This window comes from Lichenostomus cassidix, chromosome 1Aa (assembly GCF_008360975.1).
Source record: "Lichenostomus cassidix isolate B80296 chromosome 1Aa, HeHo_3.0, whole genome shotgun sequence".
Lineage (NCBI taxonomy): Eukaryota > Metazoa > Chordata > Aves > Passeriformes > Meliphagidae > Lichenostomus > Lichenostomus cassidix.
Window position 1 is genome coordinate 1,320,531 of NC_139480.1, and position 26,950 is coordinate 1,347,480.

The 26,950-nt window shown below is 46.7% G+C and overlaps 1 protein-coding gene across 5 annotated transcripts in view; it reads right to left on the reverse strand.

The window, feature by feature from the left end:
- The window catches only part of TASOR2 (transcription activation suppressor family member 2), a 60,949-nt gene that overhangs the window by 763 nt on the left and 33,236 nt on the right, over nucleotides 1-26,950 (reverse strand). The window contains exons 10-23 of one of the 5 annotated variants that reach the window (XM_085081751.1): nucleotides 25,227-25,327; nucleotides 23,178-23,281; nucleotides 20,605-20,677; nucleotides 20,446-20,520; nucleotides 14,278-14,982; nucleotides 13,382-13,612; nucleotides 9,579-10,479; nucleotides 7,858-8,374; nucleotides 3,926-7,135; nucleotides 3,260-3,385; nucleotides 2,538-2,691; nucleotides 1,828-1,933; nucleotides 535-713; nucleotides 149-266 (exon numbers count right to left, since the gene is read on the reverse strand). In XM_085081751.1, coding sequence (XP_084937877.1) covers nucleotides 149-266; nucleotides 535-713; nucleotides 1,828-1,933; nucleotides 2,538-2,691; nucleotides 3,260-3,385; nucleotides 3,926-7,135; nucleotides 7,858-8,374; nucleotides 9,579-10,479; nucleotides 13,382-13,612; nucleotides 14,278-14,982; nucleotides 20,446-20,520; nucleotides 20,605-20,677; nucleotides 23,178-23,281; nucleotides 25,227-25,327 — 6,600 coding nt within the window. Of the gene's footprint in view, nucleotides 1-144; nucleotides 267-534; nucleotides 714-1,827; nucleotides 1,934-2,537; nucleotides 2,692-3,259; nucleotides 3,386-3,925; nucleotides 7,139-7,857; nucleotides 8,375-9,578; nucleotides 10,480-13,381; nucleotides 13,613-14,277; nucleotides 14,983-20,445; nucleotides 20,521-20,604; nucleotides 20,678-23,177; nucleotides 23,282-25,226; nucleotides 25,328-26,950 lie in introns of those variants that run through there. The other 4 variants (XM_085081742.1, XM_085081770.1, XM_085081761.1 and 1 more) reach the window with 4 other exon arrangements.

A 26,950-nucleotide genomic window follows, 5' to 3' on the forward strand; every position in this document is an offset into this window, starting at 1 on the left:
AGCTGGATCCAACTCCAGGAGCTGCCCTGGCTGCTGGCAGATCCCACATCCAGCACATGGGGATGCAGAGCTCCCTGCTGGCCATCCCACACACAACCCTCAGCTGCTCCCAGCTTTTTGGGATCAATCCCAAGCTTTCCCCCCTCACCAGTAGCTTCTTCTAAACGGAGCAGCCATTTTCTGCACTGTCCCCAGGAAGGTGTTGATGTCAGCCACGAGAATTCCTTTGCTTTCCAGGATCTCCCTGCTGCTGCTGTCGGGATTTTCTGCAAGGGAAGCAGCAGCTCTGTTAATTCAAACAAGGTTTTTCCCAAACCTGTGGGAAATATTCCTAACTCCCACCATGAAGCCACCCACAGGCTCCAAAACCTGCTGGAATTTCAGAGACCTCCAAAAATCCGTTTGCCTTTCACTGCTCACACCTGACCCACACCTCGATTCCCACAGGAATGGCAGAAAAACAGGGATTTTTTCATCCCTCTTCCATCCCTTTCCTGGCAGTTTCAGGCCTGGTGGGGTTTGCTGTCCCTTTACCTGTGAGACACACGGCGAACCTGGCGCTGATGTGCTGCACCTGCAGCTCCAGCAGGCACTGGACATGCTGGGAGTCGGGAGCTGCTGGGGAATCGCAGCTGTGGAAGGGCAGCAGCTCCACCAGATCCTCCCCCTGGCACCACTTCAGCAGCAGCTGCTTCTTCTGGGCATCATCCCTGCTGGGAGAGGGGCAAGGGAGGAGTCAGGGGCTTCATCCCCCTCCATCCTTTCCCAGGGAGGATGGATCTGCTCTTCCAGGTGTTTTTTCCAGCCTCACAGGTGATTTTGTGTCACCAGATGGATCAAAAGTGACAAAGTTCCCCCTTGTTCCAGGCAGCTCCAGGACTGGCTGTGCTGGTTTTGCCTGGGATTGGCTTCATTTCCATCTCAGCAGCTGCTGTGGGGCTGTTTGGGATTTTTGGGGATAAATCAGGGATGGTTTTAGTGCTGAGCAGGGTTTGGAAAAGCCAAGGCTGCTCCTCCCCTGCCCCACCAGGGGTTCACAGGGCCAGGAGAGGGAATTGCCAATGATGTCCCAAGGGACATTCCAGACCCTGGAATGATGACAGTGTGCTCAGGATGGAAAGCTGGGAGGAGAAGGAGGAAGAGGGAATGTTGGGAGAGATGATGTTTGTGTTCCCGTCATGACAGAGCCCAGCTTTCCTGGGGATGCCTCAACCCCTGCCTGGGATGGGAAATTGGGAATGAATTCCTCATTTTTGTGTGCAAGGCCAGCTTTTCCTTCCCCTATCAAACTGCCTTCATCCCAAGCCAGGAGTTTTCTCACTTCACCCTTCCCATTCTCCCCCCACCCCAGGGAGAGCTGTGGGTGAGTTCACACCAGAGCAGATACATCTCCAATCCCCATCTGGGAACTGGAGTGGCAATTCCTTCCCAGGGCTCCTCATCCCTCCCCAAACCCCACACTGGACAGAAAAACACAAAACAAACGGCAAGGAGATGTGGGGCAAAGCCCCAGGAAGGGCTCTGAGCTCCCAGGGCTGTCAGGAGTTGGGAGGAGCTGCTGGGAAGTTTGCTTTCTGAGTTTTGGGAATGCGCAGCTCCTCCAAGGAAACCTGCCTTTCCCGAGCCTGCAGCACTCCCTGCAGGCAGCTCTCCAAGGAGAGAGGGAAGAGCCTTCTGGAGGTGCAGCAGGGAGCCAGGAGAGCTGCCAGAGCTCTGCCTCACCTGGGATCACATCCAGGATGACATCTCAGCCCATCTGATGCTCTCCAGCTCCCAAGTCTTGCTGCTCCATCCCAACAATCCCCATTTCCCGGGCAGAGCTCTCACCTGAGGTCTCCTCGGAGCTTCTTGCTCTCCCTGTGGTGCAGCAGCCACTTCCACCTGCTGTGCCTGTTCAGCCTCTCCAGGACCTTGACCAGCTCCTTCAGTTGGCCTGAGGGGACAGCAGAGCTCAGGGTGACCTCAGGGGACCTGGGGGTGTCAGGGCCAGGGGAGCTCTGAGCCTCTCCAAGGAGACTGCAACTTCACAGGATGTGACACTGGCATTGTGTCCTGCTGGGGATTTCTCCCTGACATCCAAAAGGATAAGTGAGAGCTGTCCCTGTCACCTCGTGTCCCACGAGAGGTGGCTTTGTTTCCCCTGTCACTTCCCATTCAGGAGCTGAAGGCAGCAACAAGGTCTCCCTTTTGTCCTTCCTTCTGCATTAGAAATTGGGAAGGAATTCCTGGCTGGGATGAATTCCCAGAGAAGCTGTGGCTGCCCCTGGCAGTGTCCAAGGCCAGGCTGGGCAGGGCTTGGAGCAGCCTGGGACAGTAGGAGATGTCCCTGCACATAATCCTCAAGGATTATCCAACTCCATCCTAAACCATTCCATGATTCTCCAGGCTAAATACACATCCTGCTACAACCCTCCACTGTACTTGGGTGTTTTGGGGACCCTGAGCTCATCTCCATCCCCATGGGATCCCAATGTCAAACACAGGGCAGGAATTCCCCACTGGAAAGATTTGGGAATGAGGCAGCAAGGGAGACTCACCCAGGGTCACCCTTTCCAAGAGCTCCTCGTCGGACACCACGAAGCCTCCGGCCTGGAACAGCTCCTGGAATGTGTCACTTGTCACATCCTGGGGATCGTCCACTCCGGCGAACACCACGGCTGGACAGCGCTTCAGCTCCAGCAGGCACGGGATCTGCTCAGGGCACAGGGGTTTGTGTGCATCCTGAATCCAGGGGTAGCCCATCCCATGCTGCCTCATCCCATCCCATCCCAATATCCCACCCCAAATCCCATCCCATCCCATTCCAGCCAATCCAATCCCATCCCATTCCAAATCCAGGGACAGCCCAGCCCAGCCCACATCCAGGGACAGCCCATCCCATGCTGCCCCGTCCCATCCCATCCCATCCCAATATCCCACCCCAAATCCCATCCCATTCCTGCCAATCCTATTCCATCCCCATGACCAGCACTCCCTGTCATCATGGGTCACCTCTGCATCACCAGCACTCATCCCATTCCCATTCCCACAACCAGAACCCATCCCATCCCATCCCAAATCCCATCCCATCCCATCCCAAATCCCATCCCATCCATCATCCCAACCCCAAAGCTGAATGGGGATACAGAGATGAAACATTCCCTGGGATTGGAGAACCCAACCTTGCTACTTAGACCTGGGTTGATCCAATGTTTTTTATGGATCCTGGGATTAAAAACTACTGCTGAGACGCAAAAACCCAAGAGGGTTGAGGCCTTACACTGTGGATGTGTGAGGAAATGTCCTCGTTCCTGACGATGACCAGCAGCCGCTCGCTGTCCCGGCGTGTGGCTCCGCAGAAGCTCAGGGGTTCTGTCCTCACAAACCCCTCTTCCTTCAGCAAGGCCTGCGACAAAAACCAGGGTGAGGTTTGGAATATCTACTGGGAACAAGGGCAGAGGGAGAAGGAGCTGCCCAGGGCAGGGCTGGAGTCCCCATTCCTGGAGGGACATCAAAGCCATGTGGATGTGGCACTTGGGGACATGGGGCAGTGCTGGGTGCACTTCAGACTAAACCAGAGAGGTTTTAGATGGGATCTTGGGAAAGAATTCCTGGCTGGGATGGAATTCCCAGAGAAGCTGTGGCTGCCCCTGGATCCCTGGGATGGCCAAGGCCAGGCTGGACAGGGCTTGGAGCAAACTGGGATAGGGGAGGTGTCCCTTCCATGGGGATTGAACCTTTAAGGTCCCTTCCCACCCAAACCATTCCATGATTCCCTGATGCCTCAACCTTAGGGCTCTTGTCCAACCTCACAATTGTGATCCCAATCTCCAGCAGTGGAGCCCAGCTGGCTCCTGGATGAAGGGAACCAAACCATCCCTGTCAGGTCACTCAAGTTTCCCCTGTTCCTCCCAGCCCAGCCCAGGGCAGCAGGAACAGCTCCCACCTTGACTCTGTCGAAGAAGGAATCCTCTCCAGTCTCCAGCAGGTAGAACATGCCCGGCTGCCCGCTGGCCACGCGGCGCAGCTGGTGGCGCAGAGCTCCGCACAGCTCCGCGATCATCCCCTGGAAAGCCACCGTCCTGCCGGGCTGGCACCGCCCTGTCCCTGCACTGCCGGCCTCTCCCCGGGCTGGACAGTCACCGCCAGCCCCGGCCCTGCCCAGCACCACCCTCTGGAACTCGGAATACTCGTCCAGGATGACGGCGACATCGCCCCGCGGGTCCGGAGGGCTGCGGTCGTATCGGAGCTTGCCGAGGTGGAACGGAGCGCGGTGATCGCGGCGGTGATGATCCCGGTGATGATCCCGGCGGTGATGGTGATCCCAGTGATGATCCCAGTGATGATCCCGGTGGTGGTGATCCCAGGATCTGGCTGTCCTCACGTCCCTGTGCCGGTAGGACTGGAGCCCAGCCGCCCACGTGTCCGAGGGGGAAAGTGTCACCTGCAAGGGGCTGCGGCTCCGCGGGGACAGCGGCAGCGGGGACACCGCCCGGGGGGAGAAGTGTTTAGCGAAGATGCTTTTGGAGGTAGAAAAGGCTGGTTTGCCGTTCCTTAGGATTTGTTTTAGCTTATAATGGAAGCGGAGGCACTCCATGTCCAAAGTGTTCTGGGTGATCTCCTCCAAGCCCCTCCACGTCCCCAGCAGGGAGTGGAACAGGTGAGATTCCTGGGCGTGGTGGCTGCGCCTCCTCGGAGGCTGGAAATCATCCATCCTCTCCTGGCACTGCCTGGTGACCACAAAGCTGCCACAGTCCCTGGGGATGCCCTGATCCCAATCCTCTCCCTGCTCCTCCATGGGCACGGAGCTCCTGGAGGAGCTGTCCCAGGTAGTCCTTGCTCCTGCAGCATCCAGGGGTCTCATGATGCAGGAGTCCCTGGCTGGAAGTGGGGACTGTGAGTTCCCTTCGAAATACTCCTGCTCGGAGTCACCCAAGGAATTCTCCAACGGATCTTCAAAGGCTGAGCCCTCCTGTCTGTCAGGGCTTGGCAGCTGCTCTTCCCTGGGGAGCTCATCCGAAATATCCTCGGCATCACTGAGCTCCAGGCTGTCTCTGGGTGACCCTGGGATGGGAGAAGCAGGGATTTGTCCCTCGCCCCCCTCCAGGCTGGCACAGTCGGGATCAGGGAACGCCTGGGCTCCCTCGGCGGTGTGCTCACACACATCCCAGGGCTCACACAGCTGACACTCCCCTTCTGCAAAAGGGGCAGGGCTGGCAATGCTGCTGCCTCCCTCCACATCCCGGGCTGGGCTGGACTCCTGCTCAGGGCTGCGGGGGCTGCCCAGGCTCCCAGACCAGCGGGCACTGTCTGGAGTAGCAGGGAGAGCCCCAGGGAGCGGCGATCCCGGCTCAGTGCCCTCCGGATCATCCCACGGGTCACAGGGAGAAGGAGGAGCAGAACCAGGCTCCTCTGGCATGAACTCATCCCCAGGGGAGCAGGGAGCTGAGGCTTGGGTCCCCTCCTGGGAGCAGCTGGGATCCAGGGAGCCATCCAGGCTCCAGGCAGCCATGCTGACCTGGGCAGCTCCCTCTTCCCAGCACGGATTCCAGAGGCGGCACAGGACCGATTCCCGCCGGCTCGGCGCCGCGGGGCTGGGGGGATCTGAGTCTCCAGAACGAGGGGAAGCAGCAGCTGAGCCTCCAGGGGTGTTTGGGGAGCTCAGCTGCTGCCTGGGCAGCTCCTGGAAGCTCCCTTCCCTCATGGAGGAGGAGGGCTCTGACTCCAGGAGGTGATGGTGGACAGGGCTCTCCGGCTCCTGTGGGGCCTCAGCCACCATCTCCGTGCTCATCGTGTCGTTCCCAGGGGAATTCTCCGGCCCAGGGAACTCATCATCCCTCTCCTCAGCCCTGGGGTCATCTCCTAAATCTGTGTAGTCAAAGGGGGAGTCCTGGCCATCTCCTGCTCCCATGGGATCATCCAGCACCTCGGTGCTGTTGGCAGAGGTGTCCCCATCCTGTTCTTCCACCAAAACCCCTCCTTGGTTCGACTCCTCAGCGTCCAAGGAATTCAGGTCAGGACCACCATCCTCCCCACAGCCCTGGGAAAAGCAGCTGCTCCTGCCCAGGTCGCTCTGGGAGGGTGACTGGATGCTGTCCAAGGGCTGATCCTCTGGGGCAGCCCAGGGATCCACAGAGCCATCAGGAGAGGTCAGGCAGACAGAGCTGCAGTCAGGGGACAAGGCCAGGGCCACTCCCTGGCCCCGGGGTGACTCCAGGCTGGCTGTGCTCTCCCACCTCTCTGCAGAGGGGGTGTGATGCCTGTTTTTCTGCTCCAGGCCGTTCTTCAGAGTGTCCCCAGCATGTCCCGAGCTGCCTGTGACGCTGTCTGGCTGTGCCCCACCGCCAGGGCTGGCAGCAGGGGGGAACAGCAGCTCCCCACTGTCACTGTGGGGTGACCCCACCTCGGCAGGACTGGCCACACTGACATCGTTTGTCTCTGAATCAGGGGTGGCTGGAGCATCCCAGGGCTCATCCTGGTTTGGTGACATCTCCCCAGAAAAGGCTCCAGGGTCAGTGCCAGTCCCTTCTGACAGCTCTGGTGTGGCTCTGTCAGGGCAGGGGGACCCCAAGGAGGTGGGGCTGGCTGCAGGGTCCTCCTCAGGAACGCCCAGCTCCTCTGGAGAGGCTGAATTCCCTGGATTGTGCTTGCCGTGCTCACATTCCATCTCGGCATCGCTGCTCTCGGACAGCACCAAGTCCACAGCTCCCACGGAGGGGTTTTCATCCTCAAAATCCTCATGCTTTGCTTTTCTCTCCTCCACCTCTCTCTCCTCTTTTCCTGAATGCTCCAAGGGCTCTTGGGATTCCTCCCCTTCCTCTCCAGCTTCCCCAGGCTCTGCTTTCTCAGGATTCACTTCCAAGGGCATGGAATCGCAGGCAGGCTGGGGATCAGCCCAGCTGCCATCCTCACCCTCTGGAGAGTGCCCAGCATCGCCCATTCCCTCCCCATCCTCGGGAGGGCCAGGGCCACTCCCTGATCCTGCTTCCCACTGGTTCTCCTGCAGCTCACAGGGAGGCTCTGGCCACGGAGCTGTGCTGGAATTCGGGGCTTGGCTGCTGGGGTTTTCCATTTCCGCAGCAGGGGATTTGCTGGGAAGCTCCTGGGAAGGGCTGGGGGTGGTGGTGGCATCCAGCAGGTCCTCCTTGAGTGGCTCCTCCTGGAATGAAACAATCCAGAGGTTAATCTAACTCAGGAAGGAAAATGCAGGAGCTGAGACACGTGGGCAGGAAAAAACACCGGGATGGCTTTTCCTTTGTTTGTTTGGGAGTGGAGGTTTTAAAGGAATTATTCTCATTCAAGAATGGAATTATTTTCATTCAAGAATGGAATTAGAATGCTTGGAAAAGTGTCAGCAGAACCCCATGTTTTGTGCCTGCCCAAGAATCTCTGCTCCTGATCACATACAGACTAGATAAAGTGTAAAAATTCATTTAAAACTCTACCCAGAATGGAATTTTGATGGATTTCACCAGGGGGATGAGGGAATGATGCAAAGCCACTCGTGTGGGGAAAAACCTCCAAGGTAGCAAATCCCAGCTCTCCAAATCCACAGGGGAATGGCTGTGCTGTGTCTCTCCTGGATTTGGAATTCAGGAGAGAATTCCAAATTCTGAATTTGGAATAACTGAGGCAACCCTGATCCCTCAGTTAAGGACTTGGAGTTTAAGTCATGAACAGGCGCTGAGCTCGATACTTTAACTGTGATTAAAGTATCTTTATTATTATGGGATTAAAGCTTTAATTTGGGATTCCCCCCTTGGAGAGCATCCCTGCTTCCATGGATATCCCACCAGCACAGCTGCTCCACTCCTCTCAGAAAATCCCACTCCTCCAAGAGGACAAAGGCACCCTGCAGTCCCCAGAGGCCAAACTCACCGCGGTGACACTGGAGACATCGAGCACATCCTCCTCGGGATTCCCCTGCTGCTCCTCCCCGGCACGATCCGGCAGGGAAAGGCTCTCGGGACAGCTGGTGGAGGAAGGCTCCTCCTCCTCCCCGCAGGGCAGCTCCCCCGAGGAGGAGGACACCGTGCTATCCACGGCCCCGGCAGCTCCGTCGGCATCCGTCTGGGAGTCTGCCGGGCTCTTCTCCGGGTGGGCAGCAGCCTGGCAGGGAGTGCTGGGGTCCAGGGAGCTGCTGGGGGTCTGGTCGGGGTCGGAGCCGGAGTCGGCGGCGCAGGTCTCGAAGCCGAAGCAGTCCTGGCTGTCGTCGCTGAGCTCCAGGAAGCCGCCGGTGCTGTTGATGGAGACGTACTTCCTGGGGTTGCTGTGCTCCACCACCATCCTGGAGCTGCTCAGCAGCTTGCTGGGCTTCCTGTAGAACAGGGCGACCCACATGTGCAGGATCAGCTTCATCCCTTCCACGTCGTCGGGGAGATTGGGATCCCAGGGCCTGGGGAGGGAGGAAAAGAGAGCTTGAGTTGTCTCCATCCAGCTCCAGGGAATTCATTCCATTTCCTGCAGGAAGGAAAGAATTCCTCCTTTCCTCCCAAGGCAGGAGGGCAGTGGATCATTTGATGCACAGTCTAGCTTTTTGCAGGGAAAAGGGAAAATAGAGGAACTCAGAGCTCTGCAGGAGGGATGGAGGATTTGGGGTCATGGCTTTAAAAGGTATTAATTCCAGCTGCAGAGCCATGGGAATTGCAGAGAAACGTGGAATGGTTTGGGTTGGAAGGGACCTTAAATCCCATCCAGTTCCACCCCATCCACAGTCAAGGACACATTCCCTACCCCAGTTTGCTCCAAACCCTGTCCAGCCTGGCCTTGGCCATCCCAGGGATCCAGGGGCAGCCACAGCTTCTCTGGGAATTCCATCCCAGGCAGGAATTCCTAATTCCCAAGATCCCATCCATCCCTGCCCTCTGGCACTGGGAAGCCATTCCCTGTGTCCTGTCCCTCCATGCCTTGTCCCCAGTCCCTCTGCAGCTCTCCTGGAGCTCCTTCAGGCCCTGGCAGGAGCTCTGAGCTCTCCCTGCATCCTTCCCTTCTCCAGGGCAACATTCCCAGCTCTCCCAGCCTGCCTCCAGAGGGGCTCCAGCCTTGGAGGATCTCTGGGTCTCACCTGACAGAATTCCCCCTTTCCCACTGCCCACCCTGTGGGATCAGCCCAGACAGGGAGGATTTTTTGGGTCCAGCACACCCAGCTGGGTCACCCCAGCCCAACCCCAAACCCTTCCTTTTTTCCAGGAAGAACACACCAGCTGCACCTCGGCAAACACGGGGAACAAAACCAATGATTATGGAAAACAAAGGGTAAAAAAAGACCAAGAAAGGCCCTTCCCAAACCCCTCCAGCCCTTCCCAAACCCCTCCAGCCATTCCCAAATCCCTCCAGCCATTCCCAAACCCCTCCAGCCCTTCCCAAACCCCTCCAGCCATTCCCAAATCCCTCCAGCCATTCCCAAATCCCTCCAGCCATTCCCAAACCCCTCCAGCCCTTCCCAAACCCCTCCAGCCATTCCCAAATCCCTTCCAGCCCTTCCCAAACCCCTCCAGCCATTCCCAAACCCCTCCAGCCCTTCCCAAATCCCTCCAGCCCTTCCCAAATCCCTCCAGGCCATTCCCAAACCCCTCCAGCCCCTCTCCAGGCTGACTTACCCATGCAGGGCACGGATGACAGTTTTCTCCAGGGAATCTTTGGTGTACCTGCTGTCCAGACTGAACAGGTACTCCTCTTCCCAGCGGCACGTCACCTTCATGGAATTCCCACAGATAACCACCGTGTGGCTCTTGGAGAAATCCTCCTTCACCCTGGCAGAGCTCCTGCCGCGGCTGGACTGCGAGCTGCTGCTCTGCTGGTGCCGGAAAGGCAGGACCTTCCCCACCAAGGGGACAGCTGGGGCATTCCTGGTGCCATTCCTGCACGGGGCTGAGCCTGGGGTGGGATTCCCTCGGGGATTGGGGTGTTTCCTGGGGTGCTCAGGCATGGGGGAGGCGTAGGAGTGCTCGGCTGAGATGATGGAGTGTTTGTTCACCTCGGCAGGTTCCGCAGCTTCCCGCTGGAGCTGGGCAGGGCTGGGATTGAGGTCATCCTCACTGAGAATTCCAGGGGTTTTCTCGCTGGGAGGAGAGGAGAAATCCCTGGGATCTGTTTTGTCAGGAATTGCCTGGTTGTGGGACACTCTGCTGGTCGAGGTGGGTTTTCTGCCATGCTTGTCTGCTCTGTGGTATTTGTGGTCGGAAGCCACGCCCTGGGATTTGGGCTTGGAAGGGCTCAGCTCCTGGGAATCCCTGGAAAAATCCCAGGAAAAATCCCTGGAAAGATCCCTGGGAGGATCCCTGGAAGGGCTGCAGGGCACTGGGATGACCCCAGTGTCCCTGGGGATGAAAGCAGGGATGCAGGAGCCCAGGGCAAGGTCAGCCAGCAAGTTCAGGGCGTGAGATTCACAGTTGTCCCCAAAGCCAGAGCTGGGAATTCCCAGCGGATAAATCTCATTCCTTTGGCTCTCTGCTCCCTGGGCTTGGGGAGAGGTTTGGCTGGAGAGAGGCTCCTTCCACTCTGAGGGAGGAAAAGAAAGGGAAAAAATTAATAAAACTGTAATAAATTAAATAAAAACATAATAAACATCAACTCTGCCTCCATGAAGGGTTCAGGGCAGGCTCTGAGGAAAAAAGGGTTTTTCAAGATGGATTTTCCACATTCTAAAAAATATCTCCAAGGGGGGAAAAAAGAGTTTTTCAAGATGGATTTTCCACATTTTAAAAAACATCTCCATGGTCATGCAGGTCAGGACTAGCAGGGAATGATCCAGAGTTGGGAATTAGGTTTATTCAGGAAGGTTTGTTCTCAGGAAGGTTTATTCTCAGAAATTAAAAGGCACAGAGTGAGCAAAATCCCCCCTGGCCACCTAAACACAACCTGAGAAACCTTAAGTTTGCTTAATCCTTTTTATTTTGCTTTCATTTTTTTTTCTGGTTTGAATATTTGTGATTTTCACAGACGAATTCTGCATTATTCCTGCAATAACTGGGGTAGAAAAACCCCAGAAAACCTCTAAAATAGAGATCAAACCCCTGACCTAATACAGGATTTTCTAAAAGCACAACCTGAGAAATTTGAAGTTTGCTAAATCCTTTTAATTTTGCTTCAATTTTTGTTCTGGTTTGAGTATTTGTGATTTTCACAGATGAATTCTGCATTATTCCTGCAATAACTGGGGTAGGAAAACCCCAGAAAACCTCTGAAATAGAGATCAAACCCCTGACCTAATACAGGATTTTTTAAAAGCACAACCTGGGAAATTTTAAAGTTTGCTTAATCCTTTTTATTTTGCTTCCATTTTTGTTCTGGTTTGAATATTTGTGATTTTCACAGATGAATTCTGTGTTATTCTTGCAAAAATTGGGGTAGAAAAACCCCAGAAAACCTCTAAAATAGAGATTAAACCCCTGACCTAATACAGGATCTTTTAAAAGCACAACCTGAGAAATTTTAAAGTTTGCTTAATCCTTTTTATTTTGCTTTCCTTTTTCTTCTGGTTTGAGTATTTGTGATTTTCCCAGACGAATTCTGTGTTATTCTTGCAACAATTGAGGTACAAAAACCCCAGAAAACTTCTAAAATAGAGATTAAACCCCTGACCTAATATAGGATTTTTTAAAAGCACAACCTGAGCACACACACAAACCTGGGAGCTCCCAAATTATTCCAAAATAATTCAGAAATACTGAATTTTTGGTGTTAAAAATCCCCTTGGCTGCAGAGCCATAAACCCAGGATGAAGCCACGGGATTGTGTTAATACCTCCTGCTAAAAATGAGCCCCAAAAATATTTTTTTCAAGGAAAATCCCATTAAATCCCAGCTGGGCTCAATTGTGGGAAAATAAATTTCCTTGGGAAGTGTGCAGTGAGACACAGAAATTGGGGTTTTTTTGCTGCCAAACACTCTTTTTTTGGGGATTTTTTGGCAGATTCTGCCATTCAGCAGGAATAATCCCATGGGAGAGAATTGGCTGGATGAACTCTGGGATCCCCAAAGGGATTGATCATGGATTGATCATGGAATGATCAATGGAATGATCAATGGAATGGATCAATAGAATCCAATTTTTTATCATGGAATCCTGGAATGATCAATGGAATGATCAATGGAATAATCAATAGAATGGATCAATAGAATCCAATGTTTTATCAAGGAATCCTGGAATGGATCGATGGAATGATCATGGAATAATCATGGAATAATCATGGAATGATCAATGGAATGGATCAATGGAATGGATCAATGGAATCCAATTTTTTATCATGGAATCCTGGAAGGATCAATAGAATGATCAATGGAATAATCAATGGAATGGATCAATGGAATCCAATTTTTTATCATGGAATCCCAGAATGATCAATGGAATGATCATGGAATAATCATTGGATTCTATTGATCCATTCCAATTTTTTATCATGGAATCCTGGAAGGATCAATGCAATGATCAATGGAATGATCAATGGAATGATCAATGGAATCCAATTTTTTATCATGGAATCCTGGAAGGATCAATGCAATGATCAATGGAATAATCAATGGAATCCAATTTTTTATCATGGAATGATCAATGGAATAATCAATGGAATGGATCAATGGAATCCAATTTTTTATCATGGAATTCTGGAAGGATCAATGGAATGATCAATGGAATGATCAATGGAATGATCAATGGAATGATCAGTGAGACACAGAAATTGGGTTTTTTTGCTGCCAAACACCTTTTTTTTGGGGATTTTTTGGCAGATTCTGGCATTCAGCAGGAACAATCCTATGGGAGAGAATTGGCTGGATGAACTCTGGGATCCCCAAAGGGATTGATCATGGATTGATCATGGAATAATCATGGAATGATCAATGGAATCCAATTTTTTAATCATGGAATCCTGGAATGATCAATGGAATGATCAATGGAATGATCAATGGAATCCAATGTTTGATCATGGAATGATCAATGGAATGATCAATGGAATGGATCAATAGAATCCAATTTTTTATCATGGAATCTTGGAAGGATCAATGGAATAATCAATGGAATAATCAATGGAATCCAATGTTTGATCATGGAATCCTGAAATGATCAATGGAGTGATCAATGGAATGATCAATGGAATCCAATTTTTCATCATGGAATCCTGGAATGTTTGGGGTGGGAAAGGACCTTCAATCCCATTGAATTCCACCCCATCCATAGTGGGATAATAAATAGGGATAATTCCCTATCCCAAGGGATAGGGAAGGATATCCAAGGACATTCCAGGGATCCCACAGATCTCTGGGAATTCCAGCCCAGCCAGGAATTCCTTTTTCCCTCTTCCAATCCCAAACCATTCCCAAATTCATTCCCTGGACTTTGGAATGGGACATTTCCCATTTCCAAGGAATTTTTTCCTGAATTTTTTTTTTTTTGGCTCTCTTACCACTCTCTGCCTGGTTGTTATCCAAAGCTTTCCATGCTCTGTTTTCCAGATTTTTTTTGCTTTTCCCTGCCTTTGTGCCACCATCAGCTGCAGGAGTTTTCTTCACCTCTGTGTTTTCCAGAGTCTTTGGTCTCTTTGCTTCCAAGGCAGAGCCAGCAGGGGTTGAGGTTTCCTTCTCAGCAGCTTCAGGGTGGGATTTGTGGACAATTTCTGCAGCCAGAACCTCTGCACCTGGGGCAGGGAAAAAAAAGTGTTGAGAGTGGGTTTTTTGTGGGGTTTTTTGTGGTTTAATGGGTTTTTTTGGGGTGTTGTTTGGGTTTTTTGGTTTGATTTTTTGGTTTTGTTTGGGGTTTTTTTGTTTTTCTTGGTTTTATTTGTCTGGGTTTTTTGGTGGTTCTGTGTAGCTTTTTTGGTGGTTTTTTTTGTTTGTTTTTTGGTTGGTGCTTTGCTTTTTTTTTTTGTTGGTTTTTGGGTTTGGTTTTTTTTCCTCTTTGTTTTTCGTGGTTTTTTCCTGTTTCTTTTTTCTTTTTTTTTGGGTTAGTTTGAGAACAATTTGAATTAAAACCCAATGGTGCAGAGGGAGGGGAAGGTGCTCTCATGACTTATTTTTCTTCTCGTGATTGGACTGAAGTGACAACAAATCAGAATAACCAATAAATAAATAAATAAATAAATAATCTGCCTTGCCTTCCCTGGAATCAAAAGAAGGGAACAGCACAGGAACAGCACAGCAACTGCACCCAATTCCAGCCACATTCCCTGGGGAAATTCCCAGGAAAAGAGATGCTGGAGATTCATCTGGATGCTCCAGACATGTGGAAAGGTGAGGAGAGAATTCCTGCTGATCCCTGAGCATCCCAGGAGGAATCCAATTTTCCCATTTTCCCACCACTCACCTCTTTTCCTGCCATGTGGGAACTGCAGGTTGGCCAATTTCAGCATCGGCTCGCTGGAGCTGCCTGCAGATCCTGCTTTTTTGGGCAAAGAGAAAGGGATTTTCCTCCTGGCTGTTTCCCTGCTCCTGCCATCCTCTTCCCCAGGCTGTGCTGGTGTCCTGAGAGGTACCAAATTCCTCCTGGCCACCAGGATCCTGCTGGATTTCCTCCTGCTCTGCTGTCCCCAAGGACTGCCGGGAGCGCTGACATCCTCCGGGGGGTTCTCCCCACCCTCCTCCCTGTCTGCAGCAGAACTGGGAGCTTCGCTTGTGTTCCTCATCCTGCCGGGGTTGGAATTGCAGGAGGGATTGCCAGGGTGGCTGGCAGTCAGACACTCCAGAGCTGCTGAGATTCCCAAGGTGTAGCTGTTGGGATCGCGGAGGTAACGCCGCAGGTGGGACAGAGAGCTCTCCGAGAGCTTTTGGGGAGGATGAGCATCCTCATCCTGGGGAAAAGCAACATCACTGCTCTGGCTAAGGGCTGGCTGAGGGTTTTCCTGGAGTTTTGCATATTCCTGGAGGTGCTGCTGGATGCCTGGGTCGTTCCAGGAGGAGCTGGCAGCTTTCTGTAGGGCGTAGCGAATTCCAGGCAAAACGGAGGCGATTTTTAGGGAGATGTCACTCCTGTCAGTGCCTTTCCTGCCATCCTTGGGATCCTGCTTTTCAGCTGTGAAAGGGGAAAAAAAATATTTTAATCTCGTTAGGAAAGGATTGAAATCCCTAAATTTTTGAATTCCCTAAATTTGAATTCCCTAAATTTGTGAATTCCCTAAATTTTTGAATTCCCTAAATTTGAATTCCTTAAATTTTTGAATTCCCTAAATTTGAATTCCTTAAATTTTTGAATTCCCTAAATTTGAATTCCTTAAATTTTTGAATTCCCTAAATTTGAATTCCTTAAATTTTTGAATTCCCTAAATTTGAATTCCTTAAATTTTTGAATTCCCTAAATTTGAATTCCTTAAATTTTTGAATTCCCTAAATTTGAATTCCTTAAATTTTTGAATTCCCTAAATTTGAATTCCTTAAATTTTTGAATTCCCTAAATTTGAATTCCTTAAATTTTTGAATTCCCTAAATTTGAATTCCTTAAATTTTTGAATTCCCTAAATTTATGAATTCCCTAAATTTTTGAATTCCCTAAATTTATGAATTCCCTAAATTTTTGAATTCCCTAAATTTATGAATTCCCTAAATTTTTGAATTCCCTAAATTTGAATTCCTTAAATTTTTGAATTCCCTAAATTTATGAATTCCCTAAATTTTTGAATTCCCTAAATTTATGAATTCCCTAAATTTTTGAATTCCCTAAATTTATGAATTCCCTAAATTTTTGAATTCCCTAAATTTGAATTCCTTAAATTTTTGAATTCCCTAAATTTATGAATTCCCTAAATTTTTGAATTCCCTAAATTTGAATTCCTTAAATTTTTGAATTCCCTGAATTTTTGAATTCCCTAGATTTGAATTCCCTAAATTTTTGAATTCCCTAAATTTGAATTCCTTAAATTTTTTAATTCCCTAAATTTGAATTCCCTAAATTTGAATTCATTAAATTTTTGAATTCCCTAAATTTTTGAATTCCCTAAATTTATGAATTCCCTAAATTTGAATCCCCTAAATTTATGAATTCCCTAAATTTGAATTCCCTAAATTTATGAATTTCCTAAATTTTTGAATTCCCTAAATTTATGAATTTCCTAAATTTTTGAATTCCCTAAATTTATGAATTTCCTAAATTTTTGAATTCCCTAAATTTGAATTCCTTAAATTTTTGAATTCCCTAAATTTGAATCCCCTAAATTTATGAATTCCCTAAATTTGAATTCCCTAAATTTATGAATTCCCTAAATTTGAATTCCCTAAATTTATGAATTTCCTAAATTTTTGAATTCCCTAAATTTTTGAATTCCCTAAATTTGAATTCCTTAAATTTTTGAATTCCCTAAATTTGAATTCCCTAAATTTTTGAATTCCCTAAATTCAAAACTTTAGGACAGTCAGAGCCCTGAAAATACACAGGAATTGTAATTTTTTTATTTAAATCTGTTTAAATTTTGGGCTGTCCAGGCAGGGTGTTCAGACTGGCACCATCTCCAGGTTCCTGGCTCTGTTTGGATGCAAATTCCAGCAGCTCCATCTCCACCTTGGTTATCCCAAAGGATAACAAGGTTTGTTTTCCACACCAAACCAGGTTTATCCAACTCCTTTTCCACACCAACCAGGTTTATCCAATTCCTTTTCCACACCAACCAGGTTTATCCAGCTCCTTTCCCACAAAAACCAGGTTTATCCAATTCCTTTTCCACACAAACCAGCCTCATCCAGCACTTTCCTACATGTATCAGGTTTATCCAACTCCTTTCCTACACCAACCAGGTTTATCTAATTCCTTTCCTACACCAACCAGCCTCATCCAGCTAATTTCCCACACAAACCAGGCTCATCCAAACCCTTTTCCACACCAATCAGGTTTATCCAGTTCCTTTCCTACACAAACCAGGTTTATCCAGCTAATTTTCCACACCAATCAGGATTATCCAGCTGATTTTCCACACAAACCAGCCTCATCCAGCTCCCTTCCTATACAAACCAGCCTCATCCAGCTCCTTTTCCACAAAAAACAGGCACTTCCAGCTCCTTTTGCACACCAATCAGGTTTATCCAGCTCCCTTTCCTACATCAACCAGCCTCATCCAGCTTTTTTCCACACAAACCAGGTTCATCCAGCTAATTTTCCACACCAACCAGGTTTACCCAACTCCTTTTCCACACTAACCAGCCTCATCCAGCTCCTTTCCCACAAAAAACAGGTTTATCCAACTCCTTTCCTACACTAACCAGGCTTATCCAGCTAATTTTCCACACAAACCAGCCTCATCCAACTCCTTTTCCACACTAACCAGGTTTATCCAATTACTTTTCCACACCAACCAGGCTCTTCCAGCTCCTTTTCCACACTAACCAGGTTTATCCAGCTCTTTTCCCACACAAACCAGGCTCTTCCAGCTCCTTTCCTACACCAACCAGGTTTACCCAATTCCTTTCCTACACAAACCAGGTTTATCCAATTCCTTTTCCACACCAAGCAGCCTCATCCAGCTGCTTTTCCACACCAACCAGGTTTATCCAGCTAATTTTCCACACAAACCAGCCTCATCCTACTCCCTTCCCACACCAAGCAGCCTCCTCCAGCTCCTCTGCACTCCAGCACTCTGCAATCAGAGCTCTGGCCCAGCTCAGCGTTATGATTTCACTCCAAGGTTTCTCCTGGCTCCAGGACAATCCCACAGCCCTTCCCTGTCACCTCTCTCTTTGCAAAAGCCAAAGCCATTCCCTGTCCCCTCCCAGGGCTGATTTTCTTCCCCCTGGCAGTGCTGCTGCTGCTTCCCAGCAAGGCCAATTCCCAGTTTCCTGCTCTGCCCACAGTCCTGCTGACACTGTCTGCACAGGAAGGGACTTGTTTGGAAATGGGAAATATTTGGAAATGGGAAAAAGTCACAGTTTGCCACCAGTGAGTCCCACGGGGTTGTTCCTCACCCCACGTTACAATAATTCCCTTTTCACCCCAAATCCCTGCTCTGCTCTGATCTCTGTGGAAAAGAGAAGCTTTGGGGTTGGAAAGCAATTTTTGGGAGGGTCAGGAGTGGTTGGGAACTGGAATGGGAATGCAGGAATGCTGGAGGGAAAACATCTGGAATACATCAGTTTGGATGCCAGGGAACAGGGATGAGTGTTCACTCTGAGTTATCCTCTCCTCTCCAAGAGAAATTCCTTCCTGTTCTCCTCTCTTCCAGGATTTCAGGAATAAATCCCATTAATTCTCCAATTTCCCTGTTTAAGGCATCACAGCAGCAACCTGAGCTCAGGTTTGAGCTGCAACTTGGGAACTTCTGCCTCAGCAGGAAATATCCCTGAAATATCCCAAATATCCCTGAAATATCCCTGAAATATCCCAAATATCCCTGAAATGTCCCAAATATCCCAGAAATATCCCTGAAATATCCCTGAAATATCCCCGAAATATCCCTGAAATGTCCCTGAAATATCCCTGAAATATCCCTGAAATATCCCAAATATCCCTGAAATATCCCTGAAATATCCCAAATATCCCAGAAATATCCCAAATTTCCCTGATGCTCTCTCCTCTCTGCTGGCCAGGGCTAGACAGGATCTGAGGGAATGGCTGGAGCTTTCGGGTGGATTTTGGGAAAAGGTTCTTTTTCCAGAGGTTTCTGAGGCACTGAAGAGCTCCCAGGGAATGGGAACATTCCCAAAGCTGCTCCTGGAGGGTTTGGATAACATTCCCAGGGACAGGGTGGGATTTTTGGGGTGTCTGGGGGTGGATTTGCTCCTTGAGGGTCACTCCAGGTGAGGATATTCCCAAATATACCTGGAAAAGAAATCAGGGAATCTCCAGCAGCACATCCTGGCAGTTTGGGGGGATTGAATTCAGCATGAAAAATAGGATTTTATTCCCATCCATCACATCTCCAGCCCAATTCCAAACCCAAACCCTGAGGGAAAAGGTTCCCAGCTGGAAATTAACTCCCCAAAAAGGCAGAGCAAGCTGTGCTCAGTGTCCTGCTGCCTCCTGGCAGCTCTCCTGCCACTTCTCCCCAGCAGGAAAAGGAAGTTTTTCCCCAGGGAGAGGAGCAGGGTGTGCCCTGAGCAGTTCCAGGGGCTGGAAAAGCAGAGTGTGCAGCCAGGAAAATCCTCTTGGCTCATCCCTGGCATCATCCCACACAGAGCCAGCTGAGGTTGGTGTTTATTTTCTCTTATTTCATAAAAAACACCGAATTTTATGGGGAATGGTTTGGGTGGGAAGGGAGCTGAAGGATCATCCAGTTCCAACCCCAGGGGGATCCAGCCTGGCCTTGGACACCTCCAGGGATCCTCTGGAATTCCCAGATTCTCTGGGAATTCTGTTCCAGCTCCTCCCCACCCTCCCAGGGAAGAATTCTTTCCATTTTCCAATCCAAATTCACTCCCTTTCGGGCTGAAGCCATTCCCTGTGTGCTGTTACTCCCCACCCTTGGAAAAAAACTCTATTTTTGCAGGCTCTCTGGGTTTTTCTGCTGGAAAATCAGCAAATTTGGGGTTTGCAGAGAGCCTGAATTCCCTGTGACTCACTGCAAGGGTAGCAAAGTCGTTATTAGTCACTGGAAAGTCATTATTTGTCACTGGAAAGTCTTTTTTTGTCACTGGAGAATCATTATTTGTCACTGCAAAGCCATTATCTGTCACTGCAAAGTCCTTATTTGTCACTGCAAAGCCATTATCTGTCACTGCAAAGTCGTTATTTGTCACTGGAAAGTCTTTTTTTGTCACTGCAAAGCCATTTCTTGTCACTGAAAAGTCATTATTTGTCACTGCAAAGTCATTATTTGTCACTGGAAAGTTGTTTTTTGTCACTGGAAAGCCATTATCTGTCACTGCAAAGTTGTTATTTGTCACTGCAAAGTTGTTATTTGTCACTGGAAAGTTGTTATTTGTCACTGGAAAGCCATTTTTTGTCACTGCAAAGTCATTATTTGTCACTGCAAAGTCATTATTTGTCACTGGACAGTCATTATTTGTCACTGCAAAGTCGTTATTTGTCACTGGAATGCCATTTTTGGTCACTGGAAAGTCATTATTTGTCACTGGAAAGTCTTTTTTTGTCACTGGAGAATCATTGCTTGTCACTGCAAAGCCAATATTTGTCACTGAAATATCTTTTTTTGTCACTGCAAAGCCATTATCTGTCACTGCAAAGTCGTTATTTGTCACTGAAAAGTCTTTTTTTGTCACTGGAAAGTCATTATTTGTCACTGGAAAGCCATTTTTGGTCACTGGAAAGTCATTACTTGTCACTGAAAAGTCTTTTTTGGTCACTGGAGAGTCATTATTTGTCACTCCCTGTCATTGCAGTGAACCAGCAGAGCAGAGAACTTGGTTTAGATTAGCTTCAAATGCTTCAAAATGCTTCAAATTTGGTTCAGATTAGCTTCAAATGCTTCAAAAGGTGGAGATTTTCTCTCCCCTTTGAATACTTTGCGCTAAAACTGTGGTGGTTCTGAGCGGAAAAAAATCAGATTTTTGAGAGAAATTTAACCTTTCAGTGAGGCCAGCAGAGAGAAACTCCTACCTGTGGGTTCCAGGGCTCGGGGTGAGGAGAACAGGAACAGGGCCAGCAGGCTGACAGGCTCCTTGGGCTCAGATCCTACCAAAAAAAAGGGATTTTATTTCCCAAATCAGGTGTTCAAACCCCAGCAGGATCTCCCTGCCCAGCCCAGCCCTGCCTTACCATCCTCCCGTGCCAAGGCTGAGGAGGTGAGCAGGATGAGAACTCCCTGGTCGTGTAAATATTTGATGATTGCCTGCAACAGACAGGGAATAAAATCAGAATAACTACTTATTTTTCCTCCTGAGCACATTCTGAACTGCTGGCAGAGAGCCCTGAGTGCAGCAGGACACTGCTCCTCTCATGCCACTCTGGGATTTGGGAGCAGAGGTTTCACTTGTGGGTTGTTGGTCTCAAATTTGGACTCAAGTTCATCCCAGCTGTTCCCTCAAAATAAATAAATCTGCTTAGTCAAGCTGGAATTCAGGAGGATTGGTCATTCCAAGCTCTGTGGAGCACAAGGGGAAGTTTTTCCTGGTGTCCAGTTTTTTGTGTCCAGTTTTTTGTGGTGGCAAAATACAATTTACTGGAGCACAGCTGGATTTTAGCAGCATCAACATCAAGGAATCTCTGGAAAAAAAGATTGGCTGAGAGTAAGGAAGGCCTGGAACTGAGAAAAGAGCTGGAGGAGCACATGGATGAGGAGATAAGATTTATAAGGACACTGCTCCTTTCATGCCACTCTGGGATTTGGGATCAGAGGTTTCACTTGTGGGTTGTTGGTCTCAAATTTGGACTGAAGTTCATCCCAGCTGTTCCCTCAAGTAAATAAATCTGCTCAGTCAAGCTGGAATTCATGAATATTGGTCATTCCAAGCTCTGTGGAGCACAAGGGGAAGTTTTTCCTGGTGTCCAGCATTTTGTCCAGTTTTTTGTGTCCAGTTTTTTGTGGTGGCAAAATACAACTTACTGGAGCACAGCTGGATTTTAGCAACATCAACATCAAGGAATCTCTGGGAAAAAAAATTGGCTGAGAGTCAGAAAGGCCTGGAATTGAGAAAAGAGCTGGAGAAGCACATGGATGAGGAGATAAAGGAATTTATAAGGACACTGCTCCTTTCATGCCACTCTGGGATTTGGGATCAAAGGTTTGCCTTGGATGTTGTTGGTCAGGACTCAAATTCATCCCTCAAAATTAATAAATCTGCTCAGTCAAGCTGGAATTCAGGAGGATTGGTCATTCCAAGCTCTGTGGAGAACAAGGGGAAGTTTTTCCTGGTGTCCAGCATTTTGTCCAGATTTTTGTGGTGGCAAAATACAATTTACTGGAGCACAACTGGATTTTAGCACCTTCAGCATCAAGGAATCTCTGGAAAAAAAGATTTGGCTGAGAGTAAGAAAGGCCTGGAATTGAGAAAAGAGCTGGAGGAGCTCATGGATGAGGAGAGAAGGGAATTTATCAGCCTTTTCTTGTGTTTGGGAGTTTTTTTGGTGCCTGAGCTTGGCTTGGATTGTCTCTCCCTCCATGGGGAACACAAATTTGGATCTGTTTATTCCCTCTGTTCAGGAATCTTCCAGGAATTGTAGGAATCTCCCAGGAATTGAAGGAATCTTCCAGGAATTGGAGGAATCTCCCAGGAACTGAAGGAATCTCCCAGGAACTGAAGGAATCTCCCAGGAACTGAAGGAATCTCCCAGGAATTGAATAATCCTCATGCTCCCAGAGCTCTGTGGAAGTTTACTGATCCCATTCCATGAATTCAGAGCTAGCAGAGGATAGGAATTGTTCCAACAGCCTCATTCCTCCAGGAAAAAACAACAAATTTGGGAATGCTGAGCAATTATAGGGTAATATTCAGGATTTGGGACAGGAGCTCCTCACTTCAGATTTCCTGGAATCTTCCAGGAATTGAAGGAATCTCCCAGGAACTGAAGGAATCTCCCAGGAATTGCAGGAATCTCCCAGGAATTGAAGGAATCTCCCAGGAATTGAATAATCCTCATGCTCCCAGAGCTCTGTGGAAGTTCACAGATCCCATTCCAAAAATTCAGACCCAGCAGAGGATAGGAATTGTTCCAACAGCCTCATTCCTCCAGGAAAAAACAATAAATTTGGGAATGCTGAGCAATTCCAGGGTAATATTCAGGATTTGGGACAGGAGCTCCTCACTTCAGATTTCCTGGAATCTTCCAGGAACTGAAGGAATCTTGCAGGAATTGAAGGAATCTTCCAGGAATTGAAGGAATCTTCCAGGAATTGAAGGAATCTTGCAGGAATTCAATAATCCTCACGCTCTCCATGCTCTGTGGAAGTTTACTGATCCCATTCCAAGAATTCAGACCCAGCAGAGGATAGGAATTGTTCCAACAGCCTCATTCCTCCAGGAAAACACAGCAAATTTGGGAATGCTGAGCAATTCCAGGGTAATATTCAGGATTTGGGACAGGAGCTCCTCATTTTGGTTGTCTCAAGGCAGAGGGGAGAAGGGATCAGCTGCCAGGATAATCCCACTGGGAATAAAAAGGCTCAAAAAATGGGAAAAAAATATTATGTAATAATATATCCCAAGGAAGATTGTCCAGAATTAATTCCCAGCTCATGGGGTTAACCTTCAAACAGAAATCATAAATGTTGGAGAGGAATAAAGCAGGAAAATAACATTTAAACATAAAATTCATTCCATTTTTGCATCAGTTGTGAATAATGTCACCAAAAGCCACATTCCAAAGGTCACTTTGCTCCCAGAAAAACTCACCAAGTCCTTTTCCCTCAGATTTTCCACCAGCTGGTCCATTTTGTGTTGATCCTTGTTGGATATTTCCACCTCGTAGAGACTGGAGTAAACTCCCTGAAAGCAGACTGGGGACAGGAGAGAGAGGATTTGGGGTCAGAATGGGGCTTTTCCCATGGATTTTGGAAATAAAAAGGAACAAAAGCTGCTGTCCCAGCAGGGTGGTGAGAAACTGGGGAGAAATATTGGGATTTTGAGAAAACTCATGGGGATTTTAAGGAAACTCGTGGGGATTTAAACAAAATTCATGGGGATTTTAACAAAACTCAGTGGGATTTTAAGAAAACTCATCAGGGATTTTAACAAAACTCAGTGGGATTTTAAGAAAACTCATCAGGGATTTTAACAAAACTCAGTGGGATTTTAAGAAAACTCATCAGGGATTTGAACAAAACTCGTTGGGATTTTAACAAACTCAGTGGGATTTTAACAAAACTCGTTGGGATTTTAACAAACTCAGTGGGATTTTAACAAAACTCAGCAGGATTTTAACAAAACTCATGGGGATTTTATGAAAACTCAGTGGGATTTTAACAAAACTCAGCAGGATTTTAACAAAACTCGTGGGGATTATAAAAAAACTCACTCATGGGGATTTTAACAAAACTCATCAGGGATTTGAACAAAACTCATCAGGGATTTTAACAAAACTCAGTGGGATTTTAAGAAAACTCATCAGGGATTTGAACAAAACTCGTTGGGATTTTAACAAACTCAGTGGGATTTTAACAAAACTCGTTGGGATTTTAACAAAACTCGTGGGGATTTTAACGAAACTCGTGGGGATTTTAAGGAAACTCATGGGGATTTTAACAAAATTCATGGGGATTTTAAGGAAACTCGTGGGGATTTTAACAGAACTCATGGGGATTTTAACAAACTCGTTGGGATTTTAAGAAAACTCGTTGGGATTTTAAGAAAACTCATCAGGGATTTTAAGAAAACTCATCAGGGATTTTAAGAAAACTCATCAGGATTTTAAGAAAACTCAGCAGGATTTTAAGAAAACTCATGGGGATTTTAACAAAACCCATTGGGATTTTAAGAAATCTCATCAGGATTTGAACAAAACTCTTTGGGATTTGAACAAAACTCATTGGGATTTTAATAAAACTCATGGGGATTTGAACAAAACTCTTTGGGATTTGAACAAAACTCTTTGGGATTTAAACAAAACTCGTTGGGATTTGAACAAAACTCATGGGGATTTTAAGAAAACTCAGCAGGATTTGAACAAAACTCAGCAGGATTTTAACAAAACTCACAGGGATTTTAAGAAAACTCAGCAGGATTTTAAGAAATCTCATGGGGATTTTAACAAAACTCGTTGGGATTTCAACAATACTCGTGGGGATTTGAACAAAACTCGTTGGGATTTGAACAAAACTCAGCAGGATTTTAACAAAACTCATGGGGATTTTATGAAAACTCAGTGGGATTTTAACAAAACTCAGCAGGATTTTAACAAAACTCGTGGGGATTATAAAAAAACTCACTCATGGGGATTTTAACAAAACTCATCAGGGATTTTAACAAAACTCATCAGGGATTTTAACAAAACTCGTTGGGATTTTAAGAAAACTCGTTGGGATTTTAACAAAACTCGTTGGGATTTTAACAAAACTCAGCAGGATTTTAAGAAAACTCAGCAGGATTTTAAGAAAACTCGTGGTGATTTGAACAAAACTCTGGGATTTTAACAAAACTCGGGATTTTAACAAAACTCATCAGGGATTTTAACAAAACTTGTGGGGATTTTAACAAAACTCATCAGGATTTTAACAAAACTCAGCAGGATTTGAACAAAACCCATCAGGATTTTTCTCCCTTCCCACCTTATCCCATCCCAGCAATGAGCTGAGGATTATCCCTGAGGGTATTTTCCCTCCTATTTCCTTGTGCTCTTCCTGGAATTTTATTTCCCAATCTGAATTCCCAATTCCAGCCCAAGGATGGGTTGGAATATTTCACACTGTTGGAATATTTCACACTGTTGGAATATTTCAGACTCACCTTCGTTTTTGGTGTAATTTTTTTTCCCAAATGCAGCTTCTGGCAGTTTTTTCCTCAAGTCAGACAATCCCATGACGTGGTTGATGTCCAGGTTGGGAGGCCTGGGGAGATGCAGAGCCAAAGATTTCAAGGATTAAGGAGATTTCGAAGATTTCAGAGGTTTCAAATATTTTAAAGGTTTCACAAGTTTCAGAGATTTCAAATATTTTAAATGTTTCAAAGGATTAAGGACATTTCAAGGGTTTCAAATATGATTTCAAAGATGATTTCTAACATGACTGATTTCTAACATGATTTCCAACATGATTTCCAACATGATTGATTTCTCACATGATTTATTTCTAACATGATTTCTCACATGATTTCTGACATGATTTCTGACATGATTTCTAACATGATTGATTTCTGACATGATTGATTTCTAACATGATTGATTTCTGACATGATTGATTCCTAACTTGATTTCTCACATGATTGATTTCTCACATGATTGATTTCTAACATGATTGATTTCTGACATGATTTCTAACATGATTGATTTCTAACATGATTGATTTCTAACATGATTGATTTCTGACATGATTGATTCCTGACATGATTGATTCCTGACATGATTTCTGACATGATTTGATTTCTGACATGATTTGATTTCTGACATGATTTGATTTCTGACATGATTTGATTTCTGACATGATTGATTTCTGACATGATTGATTTCTGACATGATTTGATTTCTCACATGATTTGATTTCTAACATGATTTGATTTCTAACATGATTTGATTTCTGACATGATTTCCAACATGACTGATTTCTCACATGATTGATTCTCACATGATTTCTAACATGATTTCTAACATGATTGATTTCTAAGATGATTGATTTCTCACATGATTTATTTCTAACACGATTGATTTATAACATGATTTCTAACATGATTTCTAAGATGATTTCTAACATGATTGATTTCTAACATGATTTCTAACATGATTGATTTCTAACATGATTGATTTCTAACATGATTGATTTCTAACATGATTGATTTCTAACATGATTGATTTCTAACATGATTGATTTCTAACATGATTTCTCACATGATTTCTAACATGATTTTCTGACATGATTATTTTCTGACATGATTGATTTCTCACATGATTTGATTTCTCACATCATTGATTTCTCACATCATTGATTTCTAACATGATTGATTTCTCACATGATTTCTACATTTCTAACATGATAGATTTCTCACATGATTGATTTCTAACATGATATTGATTTCTCACATGATTTCTAACATGATTGATTTCTAACATGATTTCTAGATTTCTAACATAATTTCTAACATGATTTCAAAGGAAGATTTCAAAGGATTAAGGAGAGCTCAGAGAAAGGAGCTCAGGAAAAGGTGCAGAATTGCTCAGAATTGGGTAATTTGAGGATCCTGTTTGTAACCAGAATCCTCAAATCCTGGAAACTCTCAAAATCATAAATTCTGGAAGGTTTGGAGCAATCTGGGATGGTGGAAGGTGTCAGAACGAAATTATTTTAAATATTTTTAAGATATTTTCTATTTACATATTTTTAATATTTTCTATTATTTTATTTCCTTCCAACCTAACCCACTGCAGGATTTTCCATCCTCCCCAACATTCCAGCAGCCAAGGGATGAGGATGAGAGCCAAAAATGCTCCAGAAACACCCAAAATTCAGAGAGGAAGCAGA